General features: G+C 38.3%; 2 protein-coding genes across 2 annotated transcripts in view; one reads left to right on the top strand and one right to left on the bottom strand.

The window, feature by feature from the left end:
• Window positions 1-21538, top strand: part of osp (myosin phosphatase Rho interacting protein outspread) — a 67836-nt gene extending 46298 nt beyond the window's left edge. The window contains exons 5-12 of the mRNA XM_089835365.1: window positions 10507-10642; window positions 11928-12959; window positions 13042-13116; window positions 13785-17434; window positions 17510-17642; window positions 17720-18092; window positions 19161-19253; window positions 19329-21538. Of these exons, the coding sequence (XP_089691491.1) occupies window positions 10507-10642; window positions 11928-12959; window positions 13042-13116; window positions 13785-17434; window positions 17510-17642; window positions 17720-18092; window positions 19161-19253; window positions 19329-19387 (5551 nt within the window). The 3' untranslated portion in view covers window positions 19388-21538. The remainder of the gene's footprint in view (window positions 1-10506; window positions 10643-11927; window positions 12960-13041; window positions 13117-13784; window positions 17435-17509; window positions 17643-17719; window positions 18093-19160; window positions 19254-19328) is intronic.
• Window positions 21375-22970, bottom strand: LOC149679589 (uncharacterized). The gene is made up of 5 exons (XM_089835408.1): window positions 22785-22970; window positions 22594-22692; window positions 22211-22533; window positions 21692-21773; window positions 21375-21615 (listed from the first exon to the last, which is right to left on the bottom strand). Exons 1-5 carry the CDS (start codon window positions 22884-22886, stop codon window positions 21553-21555), a joined length of 669 nt encoding a protein of 222 aa, XP_089691534.1. The 5' UTR covers window positions 22887-22970; the 3' UTR covers window positions 21375-21552.
• Window positions 22971-24372: the final 1402 nt, after the last annotated feature.

Below are 24372 nucleotides of genomic sequence, written 5' to 3'. Positions count from 1 at the left end.
CCGCGAAGCACCGGAAACGACCTGTATTTGACGACTAGTAGTACAAGCTGACATTTTGTCCAATAGGGAGCGAAGCCTAACGCCCAGTATCCCTTACGGAAACTTAATTGCTTATATATCTTCTTTAATATTGTAGATAGAAACATGGTTCCAATTGACATACCCATTATTTTATACCCCTCTCGATTAAAAAAGAAGAAAAATCCCAATTTGTAGTATCCCTTTTATACTTCAAATATAATTCAAAAACAAATCATATTTTCGAAAATTGTAGTTGTCGCATTATTGCTCTGACGCAACAAGTATATATTCCCTCTCTTTATTTTATTCCCCCTGCGGTTCATCGTAATTTTTGGGCAAAAACCCCTAAGAGTAAGAACTTCTTGGTCTTAGGCTGCTGCCGCTTTCGGTTTAAAAATGAGTTCGCCGTATACCAGTTTAACTCGAAATTTCGGTTACGTTACTTGGGTAACTTGGTCGTTCAAAAATCTCGCCTTTTTTTCTTTCCCCGTGTACATAGTTGTTTCGTCGTTTTCTTTCCCAAAACGAATTAGAACCTTCCCCCACCTTACCTTCCCGGTCCATGTCGAAAAATCTCCCTTTACCTTTCTTTAATGTTGATGTTGTTTAAGTTAAGGGCCGCTAGAAAATCAACTTTTATTAAACTTAAGGAAGCGTCGATGATCTGACGCCGAGTTTTCTTCATTTTTTATTTTTCATTTTTCTTGATGAGATTTCTTCATTTCCCCCTTTTTATTATAATTTATTTTATTAAAAGGGAGGTTGACACGATATAAATTAATGTTTTGTTAGATGGTGTCTTCCAAAATTGGTGTTATTACCATGGTATTACCCCAAAATATAGTGGGATGGTTCTGTGGGAAATCGATGTTGAGTTTAAATGTGATTTCTGTCACATTTTGCTATAAGGGACACCTTAAGGATGTTGTGATAGGGGTGTTTTACGTATGGCCCCTTAATGTTTTAATGAACCGTATAACGTCATAGTTCTGAGAAATTGCGTCATTTTTTTCTCTAAAGATGGGAGAATTATTTTACTAAGGAACTTGTGGAATTTGGATGCCATTGCCATGTTGTTAGAGGTCAATATGCAGGACCTCCAGAGGTCCTATAATTGCGATGAAATCCTATATATAAAATATATTTTTTTTTTATTTTTCGTTAAAAATTTATAAGGTTCAGAATTGATTATAGTATACAAAATTGGAGATAATTCTTAATTAGCTAAGAATTAATTAACAACTGCTGATCGAGCAAATTAACTTTTGGAATCAATTAGCAAATCTTAAAATAAATCAGTTAGTGCCCTAGGTATAAATTACTGCCACAGTACCTGGAAAACCTGGAAAAGTCAGGGAATTTAAAAATGGGCCGAAAAGGTCAGGGAATTTGATTTTAGTGGGTAAAATTTCTTGGGATGAAAGTTACTCCTCATCAGCTCTTAACACAGAAAACTCTTAGAGTAATCCTTAAAAATGTCTAGAATTGTTTTTGTAAAGTAAACGCCTTTAAAAAAATCTCTTAGACTGTTATTTATAGTTAAAATGTTTCTTAATCATTTTGGTACAACAAATACATTGGAAAACTTACTGTAGAGGGTTTATTTAATTATAAGCACTTAAAACGCGCTGTAAACATTAACGCATTCGGCCTAAAAAGGTCAGGGAAAATCGCTGAAAAGGTCAGGGAAAACCTGGAAAGTCAGGGAATTTGGTTCTGAAAACTCCGTGGCAACCCGGTTATATCATACCGTAATTTTATGTTTTTAAGTATCAAATTTATTAAAATTTAGCTCTTTTATGACTAGATACCGAAATTGCGGAGCTCGCTCAGGGTTTTTTATATATTATATTTTAATCAAGTTCCCCTTTATTTATTTATTTATTTATTTATTTATTTATTTTTTGAGATTGTTCTGCATAGTTTAAGTCAAAATAGTATTATATAAGAGCAATTTTTATTCCCATATTTTCCTATAAAAACACATTTTTTTTCTCGTATAAAATGCTGTAATTCAGGGTAAAAAATTCATATTTTTCCTACAAGCAATTCAATTGACTGGACTCCCTGCTAGTGCCATTTGTTTAAATTAAAACAATATGTCATCATTCTCAGAAAAATTGCGTACGCCACTTTCTGTTGAATCCGGCGATCCAAAACAAGCCTGGTCATTTATACTTAAATAATAATTGAATTAATGGTTTTCCCCACTGGGGTTTTCCCAGGACCTTTTTTCCCATAAGCAGAAGTTATGGGTTTTTATGGTCCGAATTTAGCTTAGTTAAGGTTAAGTAAAGGTTTACTTATAGTGAATACTTATGTTTGATATGTTTTATATGTAAAGACTTTAAAGAATAACATTGTACTCTAAACCAAAATAAGAACTGTCGTAGAGCACGGCTTGTAATTGCTAAGAAATACTGTACTATTGTAAAGGCTATAGTAATGCATTTGAAAGGTTCGACGGATGGTTTTTGTTACTAGTGTGTTAAAAGGCCCTCTGGCTCTGTAAAGTCATAAAACTTAGGAGTGACGAATTTTGGGGAGCGCTCGCTTGGTAACAACAATAAGGGTAAAAACTTGAACTTTGTGTTAAAACTAGCAGAAGCAAAGCATGAGTAGATCGCTTTGGACTCTTGATGGAGAAAGAGCGTTTGTTACCATCGGACAATATAGATCGCAAACCGACTCTGCCGAGAGAGGTTGTAAAAGAAAGACTTAGAAACTTTAGTTAAACGGACGTGTTTTCAAGGAAAATTATTGTAATGATATCTTGATTTAAGTATGATTTGATAAGACAATACAGTAATTAAAGAAAATATTGATGATTGCATTTGGAGATTCTTCGTTATTGAAATAAAGACACACAAATAAGTTAGGGATTTAGATCGGTGTTTCAGTCCGCCGATGTGATATCAGGAATTATCACAAACTCTTATGTTGGGATGGAAGTCGCAACATAAAATGGTGCCGAAACCCGGGACTAATTACGTGCTCGGGACTAATTACGTACCCGGGACTCATTACGTGCTCGGGAAAAATTACGTTAATTGGACAATTTTGTGAAAATTGGACTTGGTTCGAGAACTTCGAAAATTGTGGTCCCAAGTCAACTCCACGTTGGATGCTTTTTTTGCCGATACCAGACCGAAAGGGAACGTGAACGTGCCGCAAGAAGTCCAGCGGCGGGGAGCGATATGGAGCGGGATGAAGGAGTCCCAGCCCAAAGACATCAGAGTCTACAGAAGCTAAAGGAGTGGTCCTTCTCAAGGTTGGATGCAACTATATGCAGTCGAAGCAACGAACAACCGTTAACTTCAGGTTGATAAAATTGATTCGCACTTCGCAATGAAGTTGGGTTCGTAGAAAAATACTTATTAAGAGAAAATAAAGGTTTGACACTAAGTTGTCGTAAGATAAAAAGGTGCTCTGGGTTTTTGAGCTAAGATAAAAAAAAGTGCTCTGGTTGAGCTTGGTTAAAAAAGTGCTCTGGTTGAGCTTGGTTAAAAAAGTGCTCTGGTTGAGCTTGGTTAAAAAAGTGCTCTGGTTGAGCTTGGTTAAAAAAGTGCTCTGGTTGAGCTTGGTTAAAAAAGTGCTCTGGTTGAGCTTGGTTAAAAAAGTGCTCTGGTTGAGCTTGGTTAAAAAAGTGCTCTGGTTGAGCTTGGTTAAAAAAGTGCTCTGGTTGAGCTTGGTTAAAAAAGTGCTCTGGTTGAGCTTGGTTAAAAAAGTGCTCTGGTTGAGCTTGGTTAAAAAAGTGCTCTGGTTGAGCTTGGTTAAAAAAGTGCTCTGGTTGAGCTTGGTTAAAGTAGTGCTCTGGTTGAGCTTGGTTAAAGTAGTGCTCTGGTTGAGCTTGGTATAAGGGTTTATTACCGATAGGTCGGTCTTGGCTTGTTGTGAAAGAGAGAGTGTATGATGGCGTGGCCACGGTAAAAAATTAGATGCCCCAGAATGGGCGAATTTAGTATCGTTCCAGAAAGAGCGACAAAAAGTAAATACCCTAGCCGGGTATCCCCTCCCACGTCCCAGAACGGGCGTTAAACAAAGTCCATGAAAGGACATAGACAAAGTCCATGAAAGGACATAAAAAAAGCTCTTAATTGAGCACGAACCTTTTCCTAAATGGATAAAAGGGTTAGCCAAGATAAAAGAGTTGCACATGGGCATTCTTAAGACCTGATCGGGGCGTACCTAAGAAAAAGGCGACGCTTATTAGTTGGCGATTTCGATAGACTTAGTAGTGCATTCACGACACGAGCGGCGCTGTAAGATTTATTTCGAACGGCGTCGACGAGTGATTAACAGGTGTACAGACCGAAGTTTGGATATTCCCTTGTGGTGGTCCCTTCGCGAGTCCCTGGCTGACTTTGTCCAATCGTTATTGCAGTTAAGTAGGTTGTTTGGTAAAAGGTAAAATTACTATTTGTAAAAGGTAATGTTGGTATTTGTAAAAAGTGTAAAAGATATATTTGTGTTGGTTAAAAAGTAACACTTATAAGGTGATTCCATAACATGAGTATTTGGTGAAAAATGGTTAAGTAAATTTGGTACAATAACATTGATACTGGTAAAAGTCGTTGCACTTTAAGTGCTACTAAAATGGTGGTTTAAAGGGGATATTATAAGTTGGTGTCCCTGGTGTGAAGGGATGAACGACGTGGATGGTGGCATTCCTACTTTCTTTGGTGCCTCTTTTTTCATGGCGCTTCCTTTTCCCACTTCCTTGACCACCTGACATGGCTCGTTGTAGTAGTTTATTGGGAAATATGCATAAAGGTTCATATAAAGTTGTATCTCCCTGAGAAAGGAGAAGAGTTGTATCTCCCTGAGAAAGGAGAAGAGTTGTATCTCCCTGAGAAAGGAGAGGAGTTGTATCTCCCTGAGGAAGGAGAAAATTCAATGGTTTATAAATAGAGTTCAAATTAAGGGTTATTTGATTCAAATTAAGAGTTATTTCATTGAAAAGTAACAATTTGGTTCATTAGTATAACTTGTTTCAAATAAGTAAAAGGTTGATACGTTCTGAGACAAAGGTTGATGATTAGTTGGTCTTATGAACGAAACACTGTAAAAAAGTATTAATTTTTGGAAAGATATTTAAGAGTTCTTGCAGTAATGCAGTAGTCAGCTCATAACATTCTTGAGTAAAAGAAAAAGGGGCATCGCCGCCTCAAACAAAGGGGAAGAACACTGCTCACAGAAGCAACGTTTCAATTATACCTCTGGTACTACAAGTGCTACCACCTAAAAACTGCTAAAAGACTAAAATTTGCATGATGTATAAACTGTAGTTTGAAAATATGTTAATTATGTTGAAAACTGTATAAATAGTTTTAAGTTTGGATATTTTGTAAGAAAATAACTTTAACTGCTTTAAAAATAATCTTTGACCAAAGGGATCGGTTCCCATGAAAAACAAAGTAATAAAACTAGTTAGCTTGGATAGGACAGTTGAAAGATTCAGCTGGGTATAATGACTTGCACGTGCACTGTTAAAAGTTAAAAGTAAAGCAAAATAAAAGAAAAAATAAGAGGGCAATCTTATATTGTCAAAAGACTAAAATAACACAATAAGTTTCTCTTTACACATCCATGTTAAAATATTTATGGTTGAACTTTGTAACTTAAGGGTAGCGATCGGAGCGTGGGATACTTAGTTCTCCTAACTAAAAACTCCTACTAAAAATTTGAGGAAGTTTGTCCCCACGCTACCGAGAGGCTTTGCCCCAGCATAGGGTGAAGGTTGGTTTCTTCTCATTGTAAAAGAAGGGGAACCAATCTTTGAACAGATGTAGAATAACCTATAAAAGCTGTTTCGCTAAACAAAATGAGTCGAGTTACTTCAAATTCAGTAACAGAAATCAATTAAAATTAAATGATAAACTTAAATGAAGAAATGTAAATTTAAATGTAGTCTTTTCAAGAAATTTAAAATAAGTTAAGAAATAAGTAAATTAAAATAGTAAAGTTGAGTTATTTAAATAGAAAAACATGAGAAATTCAAATGAAGGCATGTTGAGTCAATTAAAACTAAGTTGTTGGATCGCTTAATTGTAGGAAATACAGAGATGTATTTCGGCGGGGAGTGTTGAATCCGGCGATCCAAAACAAGCCTGGTCATTTATACTTAAATAATAATTGAATTAATGGTTTTCCCCACTGGGGTTTTCCCAGGACCTTTTTTCCCATAAGCAGAAGTTATGGGTTTTTATGGTCCGAATTTAGCTTAGTTAAGGTTAAGTAAAGGTTTACTTATAGTGAATACTTATGTTTGATATGTTTTATATGTAAAGACTTTAAAGAATAACATTGTACTCTAAACCAAAATAAGAACTGTCGTAGAGCACGGCTTGTAATTGCTAAGAAATACTGTACTATTGTAAAGGCTATAGTAATGCATTTGAAAGGTTCGACGGATGGTTTTTGTTACTAGTGTGTTAAAAGGCCCTCTGGCTCTGTAAAGTCATAAAACTTAGGAGTGACGAATTTTGGGGAGCGCTCGCTTGGTAACAACAATAAGGGTAAAAACTTGAACTTTGTGTTAAAACTAGCAGAAGCAAAGCATGAGTAGATCGCTTTGGACTCTTGATGGAGAAAGAGCGTTTGTTACCATCGGACAATATAGATCGCAAACCGACTCTGCCGAGAGAGGTTGTAAAAGAAAGACTTAGAAACTTTAGTTAAACGGACGTGTTTTCAAGGAAAATTATTGTAATGATATCTTGATTTAAGTATGATTTGATAAGACAATACAGTAATTAAAGAAAATATTGATGATTGCATTTGGAGATTCTTCGTTATTGAAATAAAGACACACAAATAAGTTAGGGATTTAGATCGGTGTTTCAGTCCGCCGATGTGATATCAGGAATTATCACAAACTCTTATGTTGGGATGGAAGTCGCAACACTTTCTCTTTAAAAAGAAATAAGAATCTTAAAGATGAAAGAATAATTTTTGTTTAAGAATCTGGGAGATTCCCCTGAGAGGAAATTTGAGAGAATAAAATTAAGAAGAAAAGAAAAAATGTAATTTCTTTTTTCCTCCAAATTCACGTATAGAGACTAAGAGAGAGCTTTCAGTTTGGGGAGGGGCTATGATTTGTGAGATAATATGGACGACCATATTGGCTTGAAACCACCAATATGGCTGCCAGAACAGGGGTAAGACTTAAAGGCCTCTGACGTACTACTCGTTTAACTGAAAGGTCTCTATAGCTGCATGAGAAGATTGAAGAGAGCGAGAGAGACAGAGAGCGGGATAATTTTATCTTGATGTAAGAGAAGTCTTATTAGGTTGCCTTCACCTTTTATTGCCCTAACACGCGTCTCTTAATCTGATTTATATTCCCCCTGCTCTCTCCCCCCAACCCATCTTCTTGGTTTGTTGCTACAAAAATTCACTCGACGACGCAATCGCGGAAAGAAAAAGAACGTACGTTCCCCCTTCATCTTTAAACTCAATTACCCATTCTTCAACTAGGCATAAATCTTAAGACGACTTCGATTTGAGGGAAAGGACGCTTGTAAAGGGATTTTAATTTAACCTTAGAAAAGATTAAGGCAACATAACATTGTACCAGCGATAGATTTAATATTAGGGGTAGGAATGGAGAACAGAGTAATGTGGGCGCGCGTCAAAGTCCCGGACACCCTTCCACGGGACGGGGGGGGGGGGTATGAAAGAAGAGGCGGGTAATGGAATTACGTATTTTTCGCCGTCCCCGGCAGCAACGTCATCAAAACGTAGTTTAAGTGGGCCAATAAGATAATTTAAACTTTTTGTTACGTGTTGGAAGGAGGGGCTCTAAACTGGGCTATGACTCGGGCTGAAGTAAATACTAACCGTTCTCTATTCCTACTTCTAAGATTGAATCTATTCCTGTTGTAATCAATATAGAGCTGGGGAAATTATGATTTTTTTGTGGATTTCATCATATTTGTGGTGATATAATGTTCGTCTTGAAAGATTTTAGACTATTTTATATACCCTAATCTGGAATACATACAGCCATAAATTTATAAGATGTGTTACATGATAAGTATGACACTACCTATACTTCGTAATGATAGAGACTTACAGCTCGAGATAACTAGTTCGAGAACGACAAGCGAGAATTGAAGTACTACACTCGGTTAATTTTGCAGTCCATTTTCCAATTTAGTCAATTGAATAGTCTATTGAAAAGATTTAAAAATTTCACTGAATGTTCAAAACTGTCCGATCTCTCTATTTATTCCTTATCTTTTTTTAATTGACTTTTAGGTACGTAATTTAGATAACATTATGTTTGCGAAAACCTAAAATATGACCCAAGTTTATTCGATAATACTATTTTCGGATTTACTGATTAGTTTTATTTTCCTTAATTTCCTATACCGAAATAAAATTGCGCATTTGACAATATTTCGAGTGTTTAAGATAAGGGTGCGCTGCGTTTTTTCCCTTCATAACCTTTTTTTTCAAAAAAGGTTACCTTAGCTACAACTCTACACTTTAAATTTGTAAAGGCCCTTTCAGACAAGAGTAAATTGTTACCTTCACGTCGGTGAAGTGTATTTGCTCGCGGAATTAGACGACTACGTAAAATTCTCGCGGGTTTAGTTTGAAAATTTTCAAGTTCGTTGGGCAGTGTCTGCCGAGATGGCCCCACCTCTTTAGCGCATTTTCTTTAGCCATAGCTCACTCGATCATGCCTAAGTTACTGGCGCCTGATCGAGTTATCTAAGCTTTAGCAGACGATAATATGATGAAATGTTTAGAACTTAAGGGATTCTTGGAGTTTGAAGGAGATAGGGATGGGGTGGTAACCCCCATACCGACCCCCACCTACGGAACGGCACCCAAGTTCTCCCAGCATCCTCAGCACTTAGGTAGGAACGTACAGTACGGAATCGTAACTTCTTAAAAATAAAAGTTAGTTCTCATACAAATGCAATGGCGCTACGTGGCAGCACTTAACAATCGTCTACCGAAGGGTATAGCCTTTCGCAAGGTACGCTGGGAGAGTTACGGAGCCGCAGGTCACCCATCATCATGTCCACTCCATCTTACATCATTTCTCCCTGCTTATTGTTATTGCCATTTTAGTCATGGGCAAATATTATTTGAATCGTTTTAAGTCGTCTGCTCAGTGGGGATGTAGGATTTTACTTTAGTCTGAAGAGGCCTTTAGACGTTCCATTTATTAAAGTTTTTTCAATTGGCGGGAGGGGGAATGGACCACACAGATAATAAAATGAGTTTTTCATAATGTTTCTTTTTTAGGCAAAGAAAGTTACATATGTAATACAGGTTTTTTTTTTTAATTTTCTTATCTATGTATATTTTTTATACTGAAATTTAATACGAATCGAAGCCGTACGAATCTAATTTTTTTTATTATTTTGGCTTTTTCTTACTTTTATTCTCACAGTTTTTTTCAAATATATAATAATCCGAAGTATTCAAGATACATTTCTGCAGCCCGAAGTTTTATAAAGTTAAAGCTTTTTAATTTTATTTTATTTGTGGATATTAAAAGGATGATAAGATTGTTTTTATCTAATTCGTGATTTTTTTAATGGTTTTACTTCTATCTCTTACTGGAGTTTCATCCCCCCTAACGGTTGGAAACAGTATTCTACGTGCAAAAATGCCAACCAGAGGGGGGCTGCGTGACGTCAGACTATCTCTTCCCCCAGCCAGCTGTTTGCTCCCTATTCACACTGAATCACGAACTGCGAATTGAAAGAAGGAATCATCAAATCTATGAATTCGCGAGATTAAAGAGGAAATCATCGAATTTCTTATAAATTCACGAAATTAAAGGGGACACAACGAAATCTCTTATAACTTCGCGAAATTAAAGGGGACACAACGAAATCTCTTATAACTTCGCGAAATTAAAGGGGACACAACGAAATCTCTTATGACTTCGCGAAATTAAAGGGGACACAACGAAATCTCTTATGAATTCGCGAAAATAAAGGGGACACAAAGAAATCTCTTATGAATTCGCGAAAATAAAGGGGACACAAAGAAATCTCTTATGAATTCGCGAAAATAAAGGGGACACAAAGAAATCTTCTATGAATTCGCGAAAATAAAGGGGACACAACGAAATCTCTCATGACTTTGCGAAATTAAATTGGAAATAACGAAATCACTGATTTTTTCGCGAAATTGAAGAGAGGATCGAGTGATCTCTGATGAATTCAAGAAATCTTTCAAACAAAATCAAAAAATCCAAGGGAAATTGTTGAAATATTTCTAGAAATTCGCGAAATTTTGGTTTATGAATTTATAAAGCTACAGACTTATCATACACGAGGCACCCGGTTGAAAATGATTTATAGGCGTGTGTTTATAATATCGTAAATTGATAACTTCTAGTTTATAGGCTTAATGTTTTTACAAGCGTCATTTCATATTCTTATATGGTATCGCTTGTGTGGGTTTTTTACCGCCGCATTTTTGTTTCTAATTTGTTTTAAAATTGTTTTGTAGGTGGTATGATTTACTGTCTCATTACTCGCACGGCACTGTACGTGGGAGACTCAAACGAATTGCGACTTTTCCAATACCCACAACCGTTAACAACAACAACAATAATATTAACAACGCTTTAACTGATTTGCCAGAAGTAAGAAACACTTTCTTTTCTTTTTGAAATATCAAACTTTACGTGCAAACAATTATAATATCTCTCTTGTTTTAAATTCCTAAACGATCCGAAGTTCAATTCCCAACTGTTTTAGCTATATATGTTTATAGTACCATCAGGGATAGATTTAATTTTAGAAGTAGGAATGGAGAACGGTTAGTATTTACTTCAGTTATTCCGACTCATAGCCCAGTATAGAGCCCCCCCCCCCCTCCAACACGTAACGAAAAGTTTAAATTATCCTATTGGCTGACGTTTTGATGACGTTGCTGATAGAGGCGGCGAAAAAAACGTAATTCCTTTTTTACCTCTGTCGCTATGACCCCGCCTCCTGTTTCATACCCTCCCCCCTCCGTCCCGGGAAGGGGGCCCACATTACTCTGTTCTCCATTCCTACTTCTAAAATTAAATATATCCCTGGTACCATATTATGGGTCAACTTTAAAGGGACTCTGAAGAAGGCATCGGCGGGTGGGTAAAATGAATTGAATTACGTCACAGGTACCACGTAACAGTATGGGAAATAGCACACTTCCTATGCTCCAAAACCAGTTTATTGCTTGGACTAATTTATAAATCCAAGAAGTGGGGGGTAATGGGTCCTTGGGACCAGTATATTAATTGGAAATCTATAGGAAAACTAAGGGGAGATCAGTTTATTATTTCGGACACTGGGGGTCACTGGTCCCAAGGGCTAGTTTAATAATGTTCTTATATTGGCCACGTGACGGCAAGATCCAAAAACTCGACATGGAAAGGGACTAGACACCTAATCCTTGTTTTACGCGAAATTGCAGAGCTAATTCTCCAAAGTGGTAGTTTTCGAAATGAAACGAACTAAGTTTCTTTGAACCACGCCTATGGCGCATTTCAAATAAGACAGTCCCGTTAAAGGGATGATGGGGGATGCATTAGTATATTGTCAAACCACGAGGTCAAACGTTACTACATTAAATTATAGAAGTGGCACAAGAAATTATTATTATACTGCATTGATACTTAAAAATATGAGGGGACCTTGTTGTATCATGTCGTCATGGTCGAAGCATCGAAAGCTTACGGTAGTACCCTCCCACGTCGCGAAGTTTCATCCTTTACATAATGAAGATTCGTTGTGCGCCCTCTATTTTTCCTGGTCACTCATGATTTTAGGATGTCACATTAATGTTTTCAAACAAATTTTTGTGACCCTTCAATTATATACTCTTTCAAACACTAACTACCAAATTTACAAAAACAATTCTTTGGTTTTTTATTTTTGAAGAAAATCCCAACCGATGTTACGAACAATTTTAACGAAACGATAAGCAACAATAATAATATAAACAACAAGCATTTATCCCCGGGAGTTGAGATAGAATGGCGTCCATTGGTGACGCCTGAATTAACCAGTATTGAATCGAAAGAACATAAAGAAGTCCTTAACACGAATCAAGCGTCGCCAAGCTCGAATAAACTTCAACCCATTACCACCGACAATAACAAATCGGAGGAAATTGAAAACTTGAACAACCTGATAATTAGCTCATTGACGAGTTTACCACCCAAGAAGATAGTGTCTGACGTTACTCAAGAACGCGAAAATGTCGTACCAACACCGAAAGAGAACAAATTGGATAATGTGTCTAAGAATACCGATAAGGCGGTTCAACCCGAGACGGATAAGAACTTATCCAGAAGTAGACGTTACGTTAAACGAGAAAGTCGAGGTTTGAGAAGCCAACGAAGCCGATCTGACGGTGTGGCCAAGATGATACCATCACCATCGAACGTAACAAGTACTTCAGTTAGTTCCGGAAGTACCTCGCGAATGAGAAACATTCAACACGAAGCTAATATCATTGACAATCAAGAATGGGCTTCCAATTGTCACCAAAATCCGCTCTATTTCCTAACTAGTGACAATCCAAATTTTGCTCATTTGGAAAACTTACCTTCGTATTTCGGAAAAGAAAAAACTGATGGCGGCTCACTCCTTATTGGACATCGCAGGCGACACGCCAGTTCGGGGCAGGAGTTGCTCAAGGATCATAGAACAAATGCGGAACAATCTACTAAGAAGCATTCAACGTCGAGGGACGCGCTGTTAGGGGAACATTCCAGCGGTAGTAAAAAGGCCAGTCCCATGAACTCGCCGTTGCTTATTAGAAGACATTCCTTCAATCGGAAGATTAGGGCTAGTGGAGAGGATGAAGTTAGTTTTCAGAATGTTACAGGAAGTAGTACACCCAAACGGGGGTCTTCATTGTCGAGGAATAATAGTTTGCGGAAGGACAAGGAATTGAATTCATCCTTGGTGAGTGATTTTGCAATGAAATTAGATTACGTTACGTTTTTATATAGGTTTTGGCTAAGTTCTTTTTGTTCTGGGTTTGTAGTTAAGAGGGGATCCTGATGGTTGCCTACCTAATACCTCTTTGCCTGGTCCAGAAGTTCAAATTGAAGCCAAAGATGTGAGTTTTTTCATTTGTTTTTGTTTTATGGGGTAATTACCTCGAACTTTTTGGAGATTTGTTCTGGTATGACTACGGAGCGCGATTTACCCATAAGTAACATAACCTTAACGCGATGTACCCATAGAAAATTTCACCTTAACGCGACGTACCAATAGAAAATGTCACCTTAACGCGACGTACCCATAGAAAATGTCACCTTAACGCGACGTACCCATAGAAAATGTCACCTTAACGCGACTTACCCATAGAAAATGTCACCTTAACGCGACTTACCCATAGAAAATGTCACCTTAACACGACTTACCCATAGAAAATGTCACCTTAACGCGACGTGCCCATAGAAAATGTCACCTTAACGCGACGTGCCCATAGAAAATGTCACCTTAACGCGACGTGCCCATAGAAAATGTCACCTTAACGCGACGTGCCCATAGAAAATGTCACCTTAACGCGACGTGCCCATAGAAAATGTCACCTTAACGCGACGTACCCATAGAAAATGTCACCTTAACGCGACGTACCCATAGAGAATGTCATCTTAACGCGACGTACCCATAGAATATGTCACCTTAACGCGATATACCCATAGAGAATGTCACCTTAACGCGATGTACCCATAGAGAATGTCACCCACTTACAAAGGTGCCTTTCTTAACTTACTTTAGGGTCACATTGAGAAAAATGGTTGGCTATTCCGTTATGGTATCCATAAAGAATGGTTCAAACACTGGTTTGTGCTAAAGAACTCTATGTTGTGTTACTTTCGTGACCCGTCGGCTGAAGTATCGGGCATCATGGATGGCGTGTTAGACTTAGGCTTAGTGAAAGATGTTCAAGAATTGGCTTCCGATACCAATCACGCGTTTACCATCACTACTTGGGACAATAAGAAACATATATTGGCCGCGTCCAAGGCCGCAGTCCGATCCGATTGGGTTCGATCCATTGCGGCTGCTGCTAACTTAAGAGCCAAGACAGTTTTCAAAGATGAGGATCGAGAAACTACAATCATTCAAGATATTGAGTCGTTAAATAAGAAACTCGCGTCTCATTTGGAAGCGGAGAAGGAAGACAAAGAAGAAGGGGTGTACATCCCGGACTGCTCATCTTCAACATCGAGTGATGATCATTCGGAGTATTTCTCTGTTGTTGACGAGGATGATTTGGCTGAAAGGGCTTCGTCGCCTAAAGCCCTACCACCTTCACCTCCTGTTAATAGAACAGCTATCTCTCGGGTCAAACAGAAAGCGAGGTCAAGGTCATCTTCAAGGTCTCGAAGCCGAAGGAAGTTAAGATCATCGTCAGATTTGGGCAGTACGTCCAGTTTTACTGGTGGTGATGAAGTTGACGCGACAATAGTACCTGATGAATCGGAGACCAAAGAAGGAATTATTGTAAAAAGCCCTTCGCAGAATTTGCTAGTATCGTCTGCAGCTCAATGTGAAAATAGCAATTCTGGAGAGAAATCCAGCGGTAGCTATCGTAATTTACTACAAAAGTACAATTTTCTTACCACTAATGAGTTAGAGAAGGACGCTGACTCGTCTTTGGTTTGCGCGAATGACGCGTTGGTCGAAAATATCTTTAAACTTATGAAGGATTGCAAATCATTTTTGTCGCGTCTTCGCGAAACTTTGAAAGCTAAAAACGAAGGCGAGATCAGGTTACCAATTATGGAACTAAGTCTTCAATGGAAGGAGATAAAAAGCGTCTGCACCAAACTCGACTCTATTTTATGCAAATTATCAGGCGTTGATGACGTAAATTCACCAAAAACGAGTGATTCAGATTTGTCCCAAATGGTGGAAAAGGCCAGAGATGAAATACGACGTTTGAAAAAGGATTTGAAGGCGTCCCAAGATAGCTTTGACGACTTGGAGCTCCATTGCTACAAGTTGAAACAAGATATGAAAAACGCTGATGATTTACACAAGTCACACATGTCCTTGATGACGGCGAGGGTCGATGACTTAACATCCAAGTTGACGGCCTCGGAGCGCTCTCTTAGGTTAGCCAAACAGAGAGTAGCTAAATTAGAAGCTAGACAGGAAAGGAGACGCAGTTCGCTAAAAGGAAAAGAAGCTGTTAGTTTATCGAAAGAATTTGAGGGTAAATTGAGCGAGCTGGAACAAAAAATTGGGTCCATTGAGACATCTCTACGAACAAACCAATCGGATATTAGTGTGGAAGGTTTGGAAGATAAACCGCAAGAGAGTAACAACTCTGTTGATTCGTCAGCTACCGGAATGTTGCTAAGGCTTCACTCGCTTCATAGTAAAGTCAGCGCGGCCTCGGCTACGGCCATGGAATTAAATTCCAGCACAACAAGTAGTCCCCCAAATGAATTAGCCACGGAAACAATGTCTCCTACACCAATGAACCCACCTATTTTGCCGTTAGAAAAACCAAAAATCTGTCTGCAAGTCAAAGGTGGCGGGTTAGACGAGAACGGATCTACGGTTGGTACCGGGGAAGATGCTATCGAAAATTGGAGTAGTCTCTCAGTGACCACGAGTATGTCTGACTTGCATACCATTGAACCAGATGAGGAACCACCGGGAAATTTGGAGGAATGTCTCAATGTCTTATCGCAGAAGTTGGATATCTTGTTGGGTTGGCTGCAGAGTTCAGTTAGGAACCTGGCCAATGATGCTGAAGATTCAATTCCAATTGGTAACTTGCCAGATGATCAAATTTCCACGGCAAAGCTTCTGGAGGATTTCTTATCAACGCAGTTAGGTGGCGATGAATCAATGACGTCATCCTTGGCCTATCTTTCACTCCTACACAAATCAGTTTTGATTATGAACTCCGTAGTAAGACCCGGAAGCTCAAAAACCGAGGAGAACTCGGAGTCTATCAAAATTAGGCTGAAGAAGTTGGCCAAAGCTATTGAACAAAATTTGAAACTAGATTCTGATTACGATAATTCAATTCACTTATTGGAAGAGTTGATTTTAGTGAAGGGCGAAGATATGACAGCGGAAAATTATTTCGAATACTCGGAAAATGTAATTGAAAACTTGAAAAACTTTAAACAATGGAAGATCGAGGAAGTTCTGCTTCCTAAAACGTATTGCGAGGTTCCTGTTAAGGATTCTGATTTTAGCAGTCACCACGAGGATGATGATAACAAAATCATCACGTCCATACCATTGGATCAAGTCCGTGGTAACGCTGAAAGTTTCTTAGACGGGTTTCTCGATGACCAAACCAATAGTGACAAGCCCAAAGATAAGATAATGATTCTGGTCGATTCAGAACTTAATTTGCTCAAAAAAGATTTGGATATGAAGATGGGGGAATTGGATTCGGACGATGTCAAAGAGGACATTGAAAACGTAGCTGTCGTTGGAATTTTGGAACGTTTGATGAGTTACATCCTTAGCCATCTCGGTGTTGGAGACACTTCGGAAATAGACAGTAAATTCAACTTACACTCGGCAATTTTAAACCTTATTGAGTCCTTTGTTGCCCGGTGGTCTTTGCAAATATTAGCAAAGAACCTCATATGCGTCTCTCACGATTTGAAAAAGAAGACGAAAGAAATATCCCAAATGAAACGCAAGATACAGTGCCTGGAGGATGAAGAGGAACAACGTAAACTCGAACCCTGCGCCACTTGCCGCGATTTACAAAAACAGGTCTGTCGTTTGCAAACCGATTTACGGGCTTGTCAACGAAGAATGGGGCAAGGTGGTGTACCGTGCGAGAGATGCAGGGAATTGCATCGGAGAATGGAAATTTTATCTGAAAGACATCAAATGGAGTTAGCGTCATCATTAGAGAGGGAGCGAGAAGAACACCGCGAAGAGATGCGTGATAGAATCGCGGAATTGACGCTAATGAGGGAAATGGAGAAAAACAGCGACCGAGAAGAAGTAGCCAAACTGAAACAGGATCTAAAAACCACGCAGAATCAGGCCCAAGTCTTAAAGGACCAATTTGACCAACAACTTACCAGTTTGAAAGAGGCGTACGAAGAAAAAATCAACCTTAGTGAGAAAAGAGTAGAATTTATTGGGGAAGCCGTGTTACAAAAATATCAAACGGAGATGGAAGATTTGAAAGGGTTGTGCGAAAAGGGATTGCAAGTTGTTGATAGATGCCATAGGCAAGAGTTTATGGAACTAACTCGCAAGCAGCAAAAAGAAATTGAGAAGTTAAAGGCCGAAAAAGAAAGGGTTTTAGCCGAGGAAACGCAAGCAACAGCCACTGTCGTTGAAGCCTTGAAAAGAAGTCATCAAGAAGAGCTACAAAGGGAGTTAGCGAAGTTGCGCGAAGAACTTACGCAACATGTAGAGATGCCTAAAGAGTAAGTATATTTTTAATCAATTATTTAAGTTATTTGAAGTTAATTAATTAACAAGAGACGATTTAATTAATATAGTTCTAACTTGGATGAAATCAAACGAGAAATTCTACAACTCTCCGAGAAATATTCCAAAAAATGCATAGAGCATTCGGCTTTGGAGGAAAAATTAAATATTCTAAGTCAGCAATTACAGCAAACTAATCATCAAGTAAGATTAACTAGTTTTACTGGTTTAATAGTCAATACTGTAGGCATACGGGACATTTCTGACCATTTCTTTCATAGATGCTTGACTTACTGGCGCGCAATCGTCAATTACACGCCCACCTTTCAACTGATTTGGCGGAAAAAAGGGACAGTGTCCAAAATATTTCCCTGAATAGTGACCCGGAAAATCTTGAGAAGTTAAAGAAACTCCTGGAACTGAAGGAAACGGAATTGGTTGCTGAAAGGGAGGAAAAAGCTAGAGTGAACCAACAGTTAATTCAAGCCAGGAATGATTTGGCCCAACAAGATATTCGATGCCGACAATTGGATCAGGGTTTACGAATGCAAAGGAGGTTGTGGTTAGGTCAAGCAGGTGCGCTTAAAAATCGACTCGAAGCCATTGCTGCTAATAATCCGATTGACAGTGATGACTACCGCTCACGAATCTTAGGTAAGAGTTACTTTTCAACTTCTTAAAAGCATGCATTCTGGGATACACGTTGTCAGAAGGATATAATACTTCTCTTCGATAGAAGTGTACCACAAAGCGGGGTAATAGAGCTATCTCAGTTGTGGCGTCAGTGCCTAGGTAAAACGTCACGGGCTTAGTTTCTGGCAGTGGGCGTCCATGTACAGTTTGTACCGCTTTGGTTCTATGGGCAAATAGCATAGTTGACGTCACACTAAGGCATCTGAGATAGCTTTATTGTAACATGATTCTTTCCAACATTATTATTACATTTTGAGCAAGGTTACTAAACCGAATCACATACGCGATAAATAGTTCCCCCTCATCATTACTCTATTAGCGCTTAACTATTTGCCAAGGCGCTTGTGGTCATTTTTGTCCCATCCACGTCAAGACAATCAAGGTTTGTGCAGGGTTCATTGCTGAGGATTTAGCAAATACCAAACAGTAATAGAATTCACCCCACCGCGCGATGCCCATCTGAATTAAGTTTGATGAGCAGGAGAGCAAACCAAAAGGGTAATTCCCTCGCCTGGGAAGAATCATGAATTACATAACCAAAGTATTAAGATGATACAGAGTGTCATCCTTCTTCTATTATCCCCTTCTGGTGTTGTTCATTCTGCAATATAGGAATAAACCTGCTGTGATTGCACGCAAAAAGTGTCGTATGCGAGGGGTCAGTTAGTGGCTTAGTAATTGCTTGACAGGCATCTAAATTATTGCTAACAAGGGTGGGGCGGAATAGCGGTTATCGCTTTCTCTTTCGCAGCAAGGTGGTCCCAAACTCCAGCCTAGGAACAAACCCTTCTTTGCATAGTTTGCAAGTTCTCTCTACACTTGTGAAACGCGGTTTTCCTCCGCGGTCTTACGCGATTTCTCCTTTAGATCAAACTTTTGCTGAGGTTAACGGTAATAGGTAGTCTAGGGTTCTAGGTCGCTATCGAGTTAGCTGTGACGGAGGTTAGCTACTACCCTTGTATCCATTGTGAAGGGACTCACCTGTAAATAATCCGCAAAACCCTCATTTGTAAAATTTTGCTTTACTAGATTACAGAGGTTATTCAACTTCGAATCTTTCTGAGGATAGAATCAGAATGAAACCACGAAGGACCACAAGTTTCACTTCGCTAGCTCCTAGAGGTATGTCTCCTCTTCATTTTTACACCGAAATAAATTAAAAACTAACTCCTAAATTCATTTTTATTCCTTACTCAGAGCTTTTACGCTCGCCAAGCTGTCCTGGCTTGAATACCGAGTCCGTCCAGTACTCTTAAAAGAAAAAACTTAAAGCAACTTAATATAAATGTTAAATAACAAATTTAAATTCACCCGTCTCCCGATTAACCCCAGAAAGCGCGAAACCAAAAAACCAAAAAAAAAATTAATAAGATTAAATATTTTTAATAAGATAGTCAGTCTTCCCACCCATTAAAAGTTTAAATAAGACAAAATATATTGCTTCAAATAAAATTTTTAATGATATTAATAATTAATAAGTACATTAATGAAATAGTATATTTTAATGTTTAAGAAATATATTTGCATCTTTTTGTCGCGAGACTAATTGATTAAAATTATTTTTTAATGTGAAATAATTTTGATATAGCAACAAAAGTTCATGTAGATTTTGTAAAGTGATTAACGCTTGTAAGTGTTGCTCTTGCAAGCTTGCGTGCTGAAATTGTAATGTAACAGTGCTGGAGTAAGCAAATTTAGCAAACAGCATTTATGTTCTGAGATTTGCTCAAAATAAAGGAAGTTGGAGCCATTTTTGGAGCCTTGCCTCTAAAGAAAAAGTTTCCAAACGTAAAACGTAATTTGCAGAGTTGTTAGAACACTCTAGAGCAGTTCTCCGTAAAGCAAATGGACGCGGAGTGATCTTAAAGTGCTCTACATCAGATCTATGCGGAGTATCTGGGAGAGTTCTTGAGCATTTCTAGTGATGTGAACTGGGAGTGTTCTTGAGCATTTCTAGTGAAGTGAAGAATCGGGGAGTGTTCTTGAGCATTTCTAGTGAAGTTAAGAATCGGGGAGTGTTCTTGAGCATTTCTAGTGAAGTTAAGAATCGGGGAGTGTTCTTGAGCATTTCTAGTGAAGTTAAGAATCGGGGAGTGTTCTTGAGCATTTCTAGTGAAGTGAAGAATCGGGGAGTGTTCTTGAGCATTTCTAGTGATGTGAACCGGGAGTGTTCTTGAGCATTTCTAGTGATGTGAACCGGGAGTGTTCTTGAGCATTTCTAGTGAAGTTAAGAATCGGGGAGTGTTCTTGAGCATTTCTAGTGAAGTTAAGAATCGGGGAGTGTTCTTGAGCATTTCTAGTGATGTGAACTGGGAGTGTTCTTGAGCATTTCTAAGTGATGTGAACTGGGAGCGCTCTTGAGAATTTCTAGTGATGTGAACCGGGAGTGTTCTTGAGAATGTCTAGTGATGTGAACCGGGAGTGTTCTTGAGCATTTCTATAATGTAGTTCTATCTAAAGCAAATTTACGTGGGATGCTCTAGAGCAGTTCTCCATAAAGCAAATGGACGTCTGGTGCTCTATATAAGGTGAATTTGGAGTATCTGGGAGTGTTCTTGAGCATTTCTAGTGAAGTAAAGAATCGGGGAGTGCTCTGGAGCATTTTCAGTGTAGTAAAGGATCATTGCTCAAGAATATTTCGTTGCAAATCTCAGAGCATTCTAGAGTAGTTTACATGGGATGCTCTAGAGCATTTCTCTATAAAGAAAATGGAGGTGGGACGAGCTCATAGTGCTCTAGAGTGGCATATGAAAAATCAGTAAGGTTTTCACTACAACCAAATTGCAAAACGTGTACTTCATTAAAAACTACTGAACGCATTTACATTTATTGTTATATTAGGAAATGAGCAGTTTATCACTTTTCAGAATTTATAATGGACTTTTGATGAAAATAAATAATCAGTTCAAAATAAAAGTAAAGAATATAGTTAAAGGTTAATTAAATTAAAAATAAAAGGTCTTCCCAGGGAATTAATAATTTTTATGTATAGTTTTTATTATTTTTCAAGTTAATTAATTGTTTGTACAGAAGTTTACCAAGTACTTGTTTGTATAAGCCTTCACCCCCAAAGCCCGTGCACCCTCCCAACCCGCCCGCCCAGCCTCAGTCTTTAGAAAGAAATTATATAAATGGTTTAGTTTTTTATAAAGAAAAATAGAAAATGTATTTTGTTTTCTTCGTATAATTATTTGTCGTAACCTTTTTGATAAGAACGCTGGATTGAATTAGAAATCCACAAGATATTTTTTAACACTTTTTATTAAGAAATTAACGATTTAATCATGGACCAATTATACAAATTACAAATTACAAAACAAACGGAAAAAAAAAGAAATAAGGAAATTTCAAATTTATGTAAATGTGCAATAAACTATTTTAGTGTTTATTCTTGAAAAAAAAAACAAGTGAAACATTTAAGTTAACGTTGTTGCAAAGTTCTTTTCAGACCAATTGGAGCAATGTCCAATGCAGTTTTCTTCTCCTATTGATTCATTGTGTAAAGAAAATTATTAGTGTAATTAATAATTTAAATTAAGCTTAAATTTAAATAATTATACTTTATTTAAGATATCAGATCTCGCTCCATTTTGCACCAAAATCCTTGCAATTTCACCACGGTCCTCTTCACAAGCTAAGTGTCTAATGATTTTAAATTAATTAATTCTCCTTTTTAATTGAATCAGAAGTGAGATGAGACCAGAAGTACTGAGGTAATCAAATTCTTCACTCAAGTGGCGAAAGTGAATATTCTTGATAAGACACCAACAGTTGGCCCTCTGGTAGCGGTTTCAGAATTTTCCCTCCAAAACGTGAGACGCTCGCGGTGGTAGACGGCCGAACTAGATTCAAGCACCCGCGTCCGTGTTCCGCGGCTTTAGGTTTAGGGGAAGGGGGTAGGAAATGTTTTTGGAACTCGACCAATTTTTTTCTCAGTAGTGTAGGCACGATGGAAGCGGCGTAAAATCCAACTCAAATTTGTTCACTAGTGCCAGGATCTACTATCAATGCTAGAGCCCTTCACTTCTAGTCTCATCTCACTTCTGATTGAATTGAATTGAATTGAAATTCATCCTTACAAAGGAGTATTTCCCACTGAATCCTGCGCATCCAAATCTAGTTTATTTTTGTATGAACTGAGAAATAGGTTTATTATCTTCAAATTCCCCTTGGAAGCCGCACGATGAAGAGGAGTGCTTCCCATATGATCCGCAGCATTTATGTCTGCGTGATGTTCAAGCAAAACTTTAGCAACTTGAACATGTTCTTTGGATGCGGCGTAATGTAAAGCGGTTTGTCCTGTTTGATTAACTATTTTGACATCAGCTCCACGAGCAATTAAGGTTGAAACAATGTCATCTTTGCCCACGGAAGCGGCAATCATCAGTGGAGTCCAGTGAGACTGTGGTTATTCAATAAACTACATCATAAACTTACTTACTTTGGTCTATTTATGTCTTACGTCATCAGGTTCATCAATTGGTGATTCTTGCTGTAGAAGAAAATTAACCACGTCTGTGTGCCCTCCAACACAAGCCCAATGAATGGGATACCTTGCAGACTACAATAAGTATTGTTAAGCCTTGATTTGATGCTCGATTCGATTTTTGCTTTATCATGCATGCGTGAATTAAAGTAAGTGGTTTTACTTACTTTATCTCGGGTTATAATTAATTGACGATCATTTTCTGTCATGTTTTTAATAACGTCATACTTTCCTTCGTAAGCTAAACGCGAAAATTCAACTTCTGACATTTTAAACTCTGATTATATACGAATTAAATTTGGCGCTAAAAGAGTAAAACCCTACTCGTCACGTCAATCGTCATACAGTCTAGTGCGTAGCAGAAGCATGGATGAAGGATGCGCGTGAAAAACATTCGACGCTCTACAGGATGTGCAACTCCCTATACTAAAAAGTAGACAAGTCGATACTAGCGCCGCCTGGCTACCAGCGCTGGAAACCCTCGCGGGAAAAATAAAAAATACTGGACATAAGAAAAAAATCCACTGTTTTGCTTCTAGCAGACGACGCTAAGGAAAAAAAACGACAGTAGCGCGTGTTTTTTTCTCGTGTCCAGTATTTTTTATTTTTCCCGCGAGGGTTTCCAGCGCTGGTAGCCAGGCGGCGCTAGTATCGACTTGTCTACTTTTTAGTATAGGGAGTTGCACATCCTGTAGAGCGTCGAATGTTTTTCACGCGCATCCTTCATCCATGGCAGAAGTATCTAGTCATAGCCCACTCGATCACACCGATTCACGCGCAACACGACGGAAGCTGCTCGCGCCCCTTCAAAGAATTCGATTTACATGTATAAGCGCGACTTTTGAAGATTATTCAAAGGAACCCAAAATTAACATTAAGTTCTAAGGGAGAAGGTAGCATTTTTGGCGATCCTTTGTCCTATACATCCGAATGAGCTGAAATTTTAATGAGACGTGTGTTTTGGCGTGTTTTATTATATTTAAATGGGTCCAAGCTTCTAGAGTGGATAGTTATAGACCAATACGAATGTTACATGCAGGGAAAGAAACTTCCAGGGGCACGCCTCTATAGTGGATAATTTCAATCATGTCAGGATACACCGCTAGAGGCATGACCGAGTTGGCTAGCCTCTCAGATGCAGTGAGCTTGGGCTGCCTCTAGTGTTGTCTTGTGGCGACAGGGAAATTACCCATTATGTAGGCGTGCCCCTGGAAGTTTGTTTCTCTGTAGGTAATATTCGTATTGGTCTATTCTTATAAAAACTTTTTTCGGATCTACTGGTCCAAATCATGAGTGAATCATATTCAGTCTTAGCTTTTGGTCTTAGTACTGAAACCATCATTATGACTTTGGAAAATAATTTTTATAAGAAAAACTATCCACTCTAGAAGCTTGGACCCTTATATGTATAATGAAACACGCCAAGACACACATCTCATTAAAATTTCAGGTCATTCGGATGAATTGGACTAAGGATCAGGCAAAAAAGCTACATCCTCCCATAGAACTTAATGTTAATTTTGGGTTCCTTCGAACTTTCCGCTGATAAACCAAAAGTCGCTCTTTTTGGCCGATGGAATGGGCTCTAAAGTACGAGCAACTTGCGTGATCGAGTGGGCTACCGTTCAGTGCATACCAACGGTTTCAGCTTTTTCAATATAGAAAGTTAGAAACTAAATATCGGGTGCATTAGTATACTTTCACTAAACAACCTTGGCTTTGGTGGGAAAATAAAAATCTCTGAACGGTAACTTA

Source organism: Phalangium opilio, unplaced genomic scaffold (assembly GCF_054372755.1).
Source record: "Phalangium opilio isolate 3A_F unplaced genomic scaffold, DU_Popi_V2 ptg000041l_1, whole genome shotgun sequence".
Classification (NCBI taxonomy): Eukaryota; Metazoa; Arthropoda; class Arachnida; order Opiliones; family Phalangiidae; genus Phalangium; species Phalangium opilio.
The sequence above is the reverse complement of the archived record's forward strand: the minus strand, read 5'-3'. Positions and strand labels throughout refer to the sequence as shown.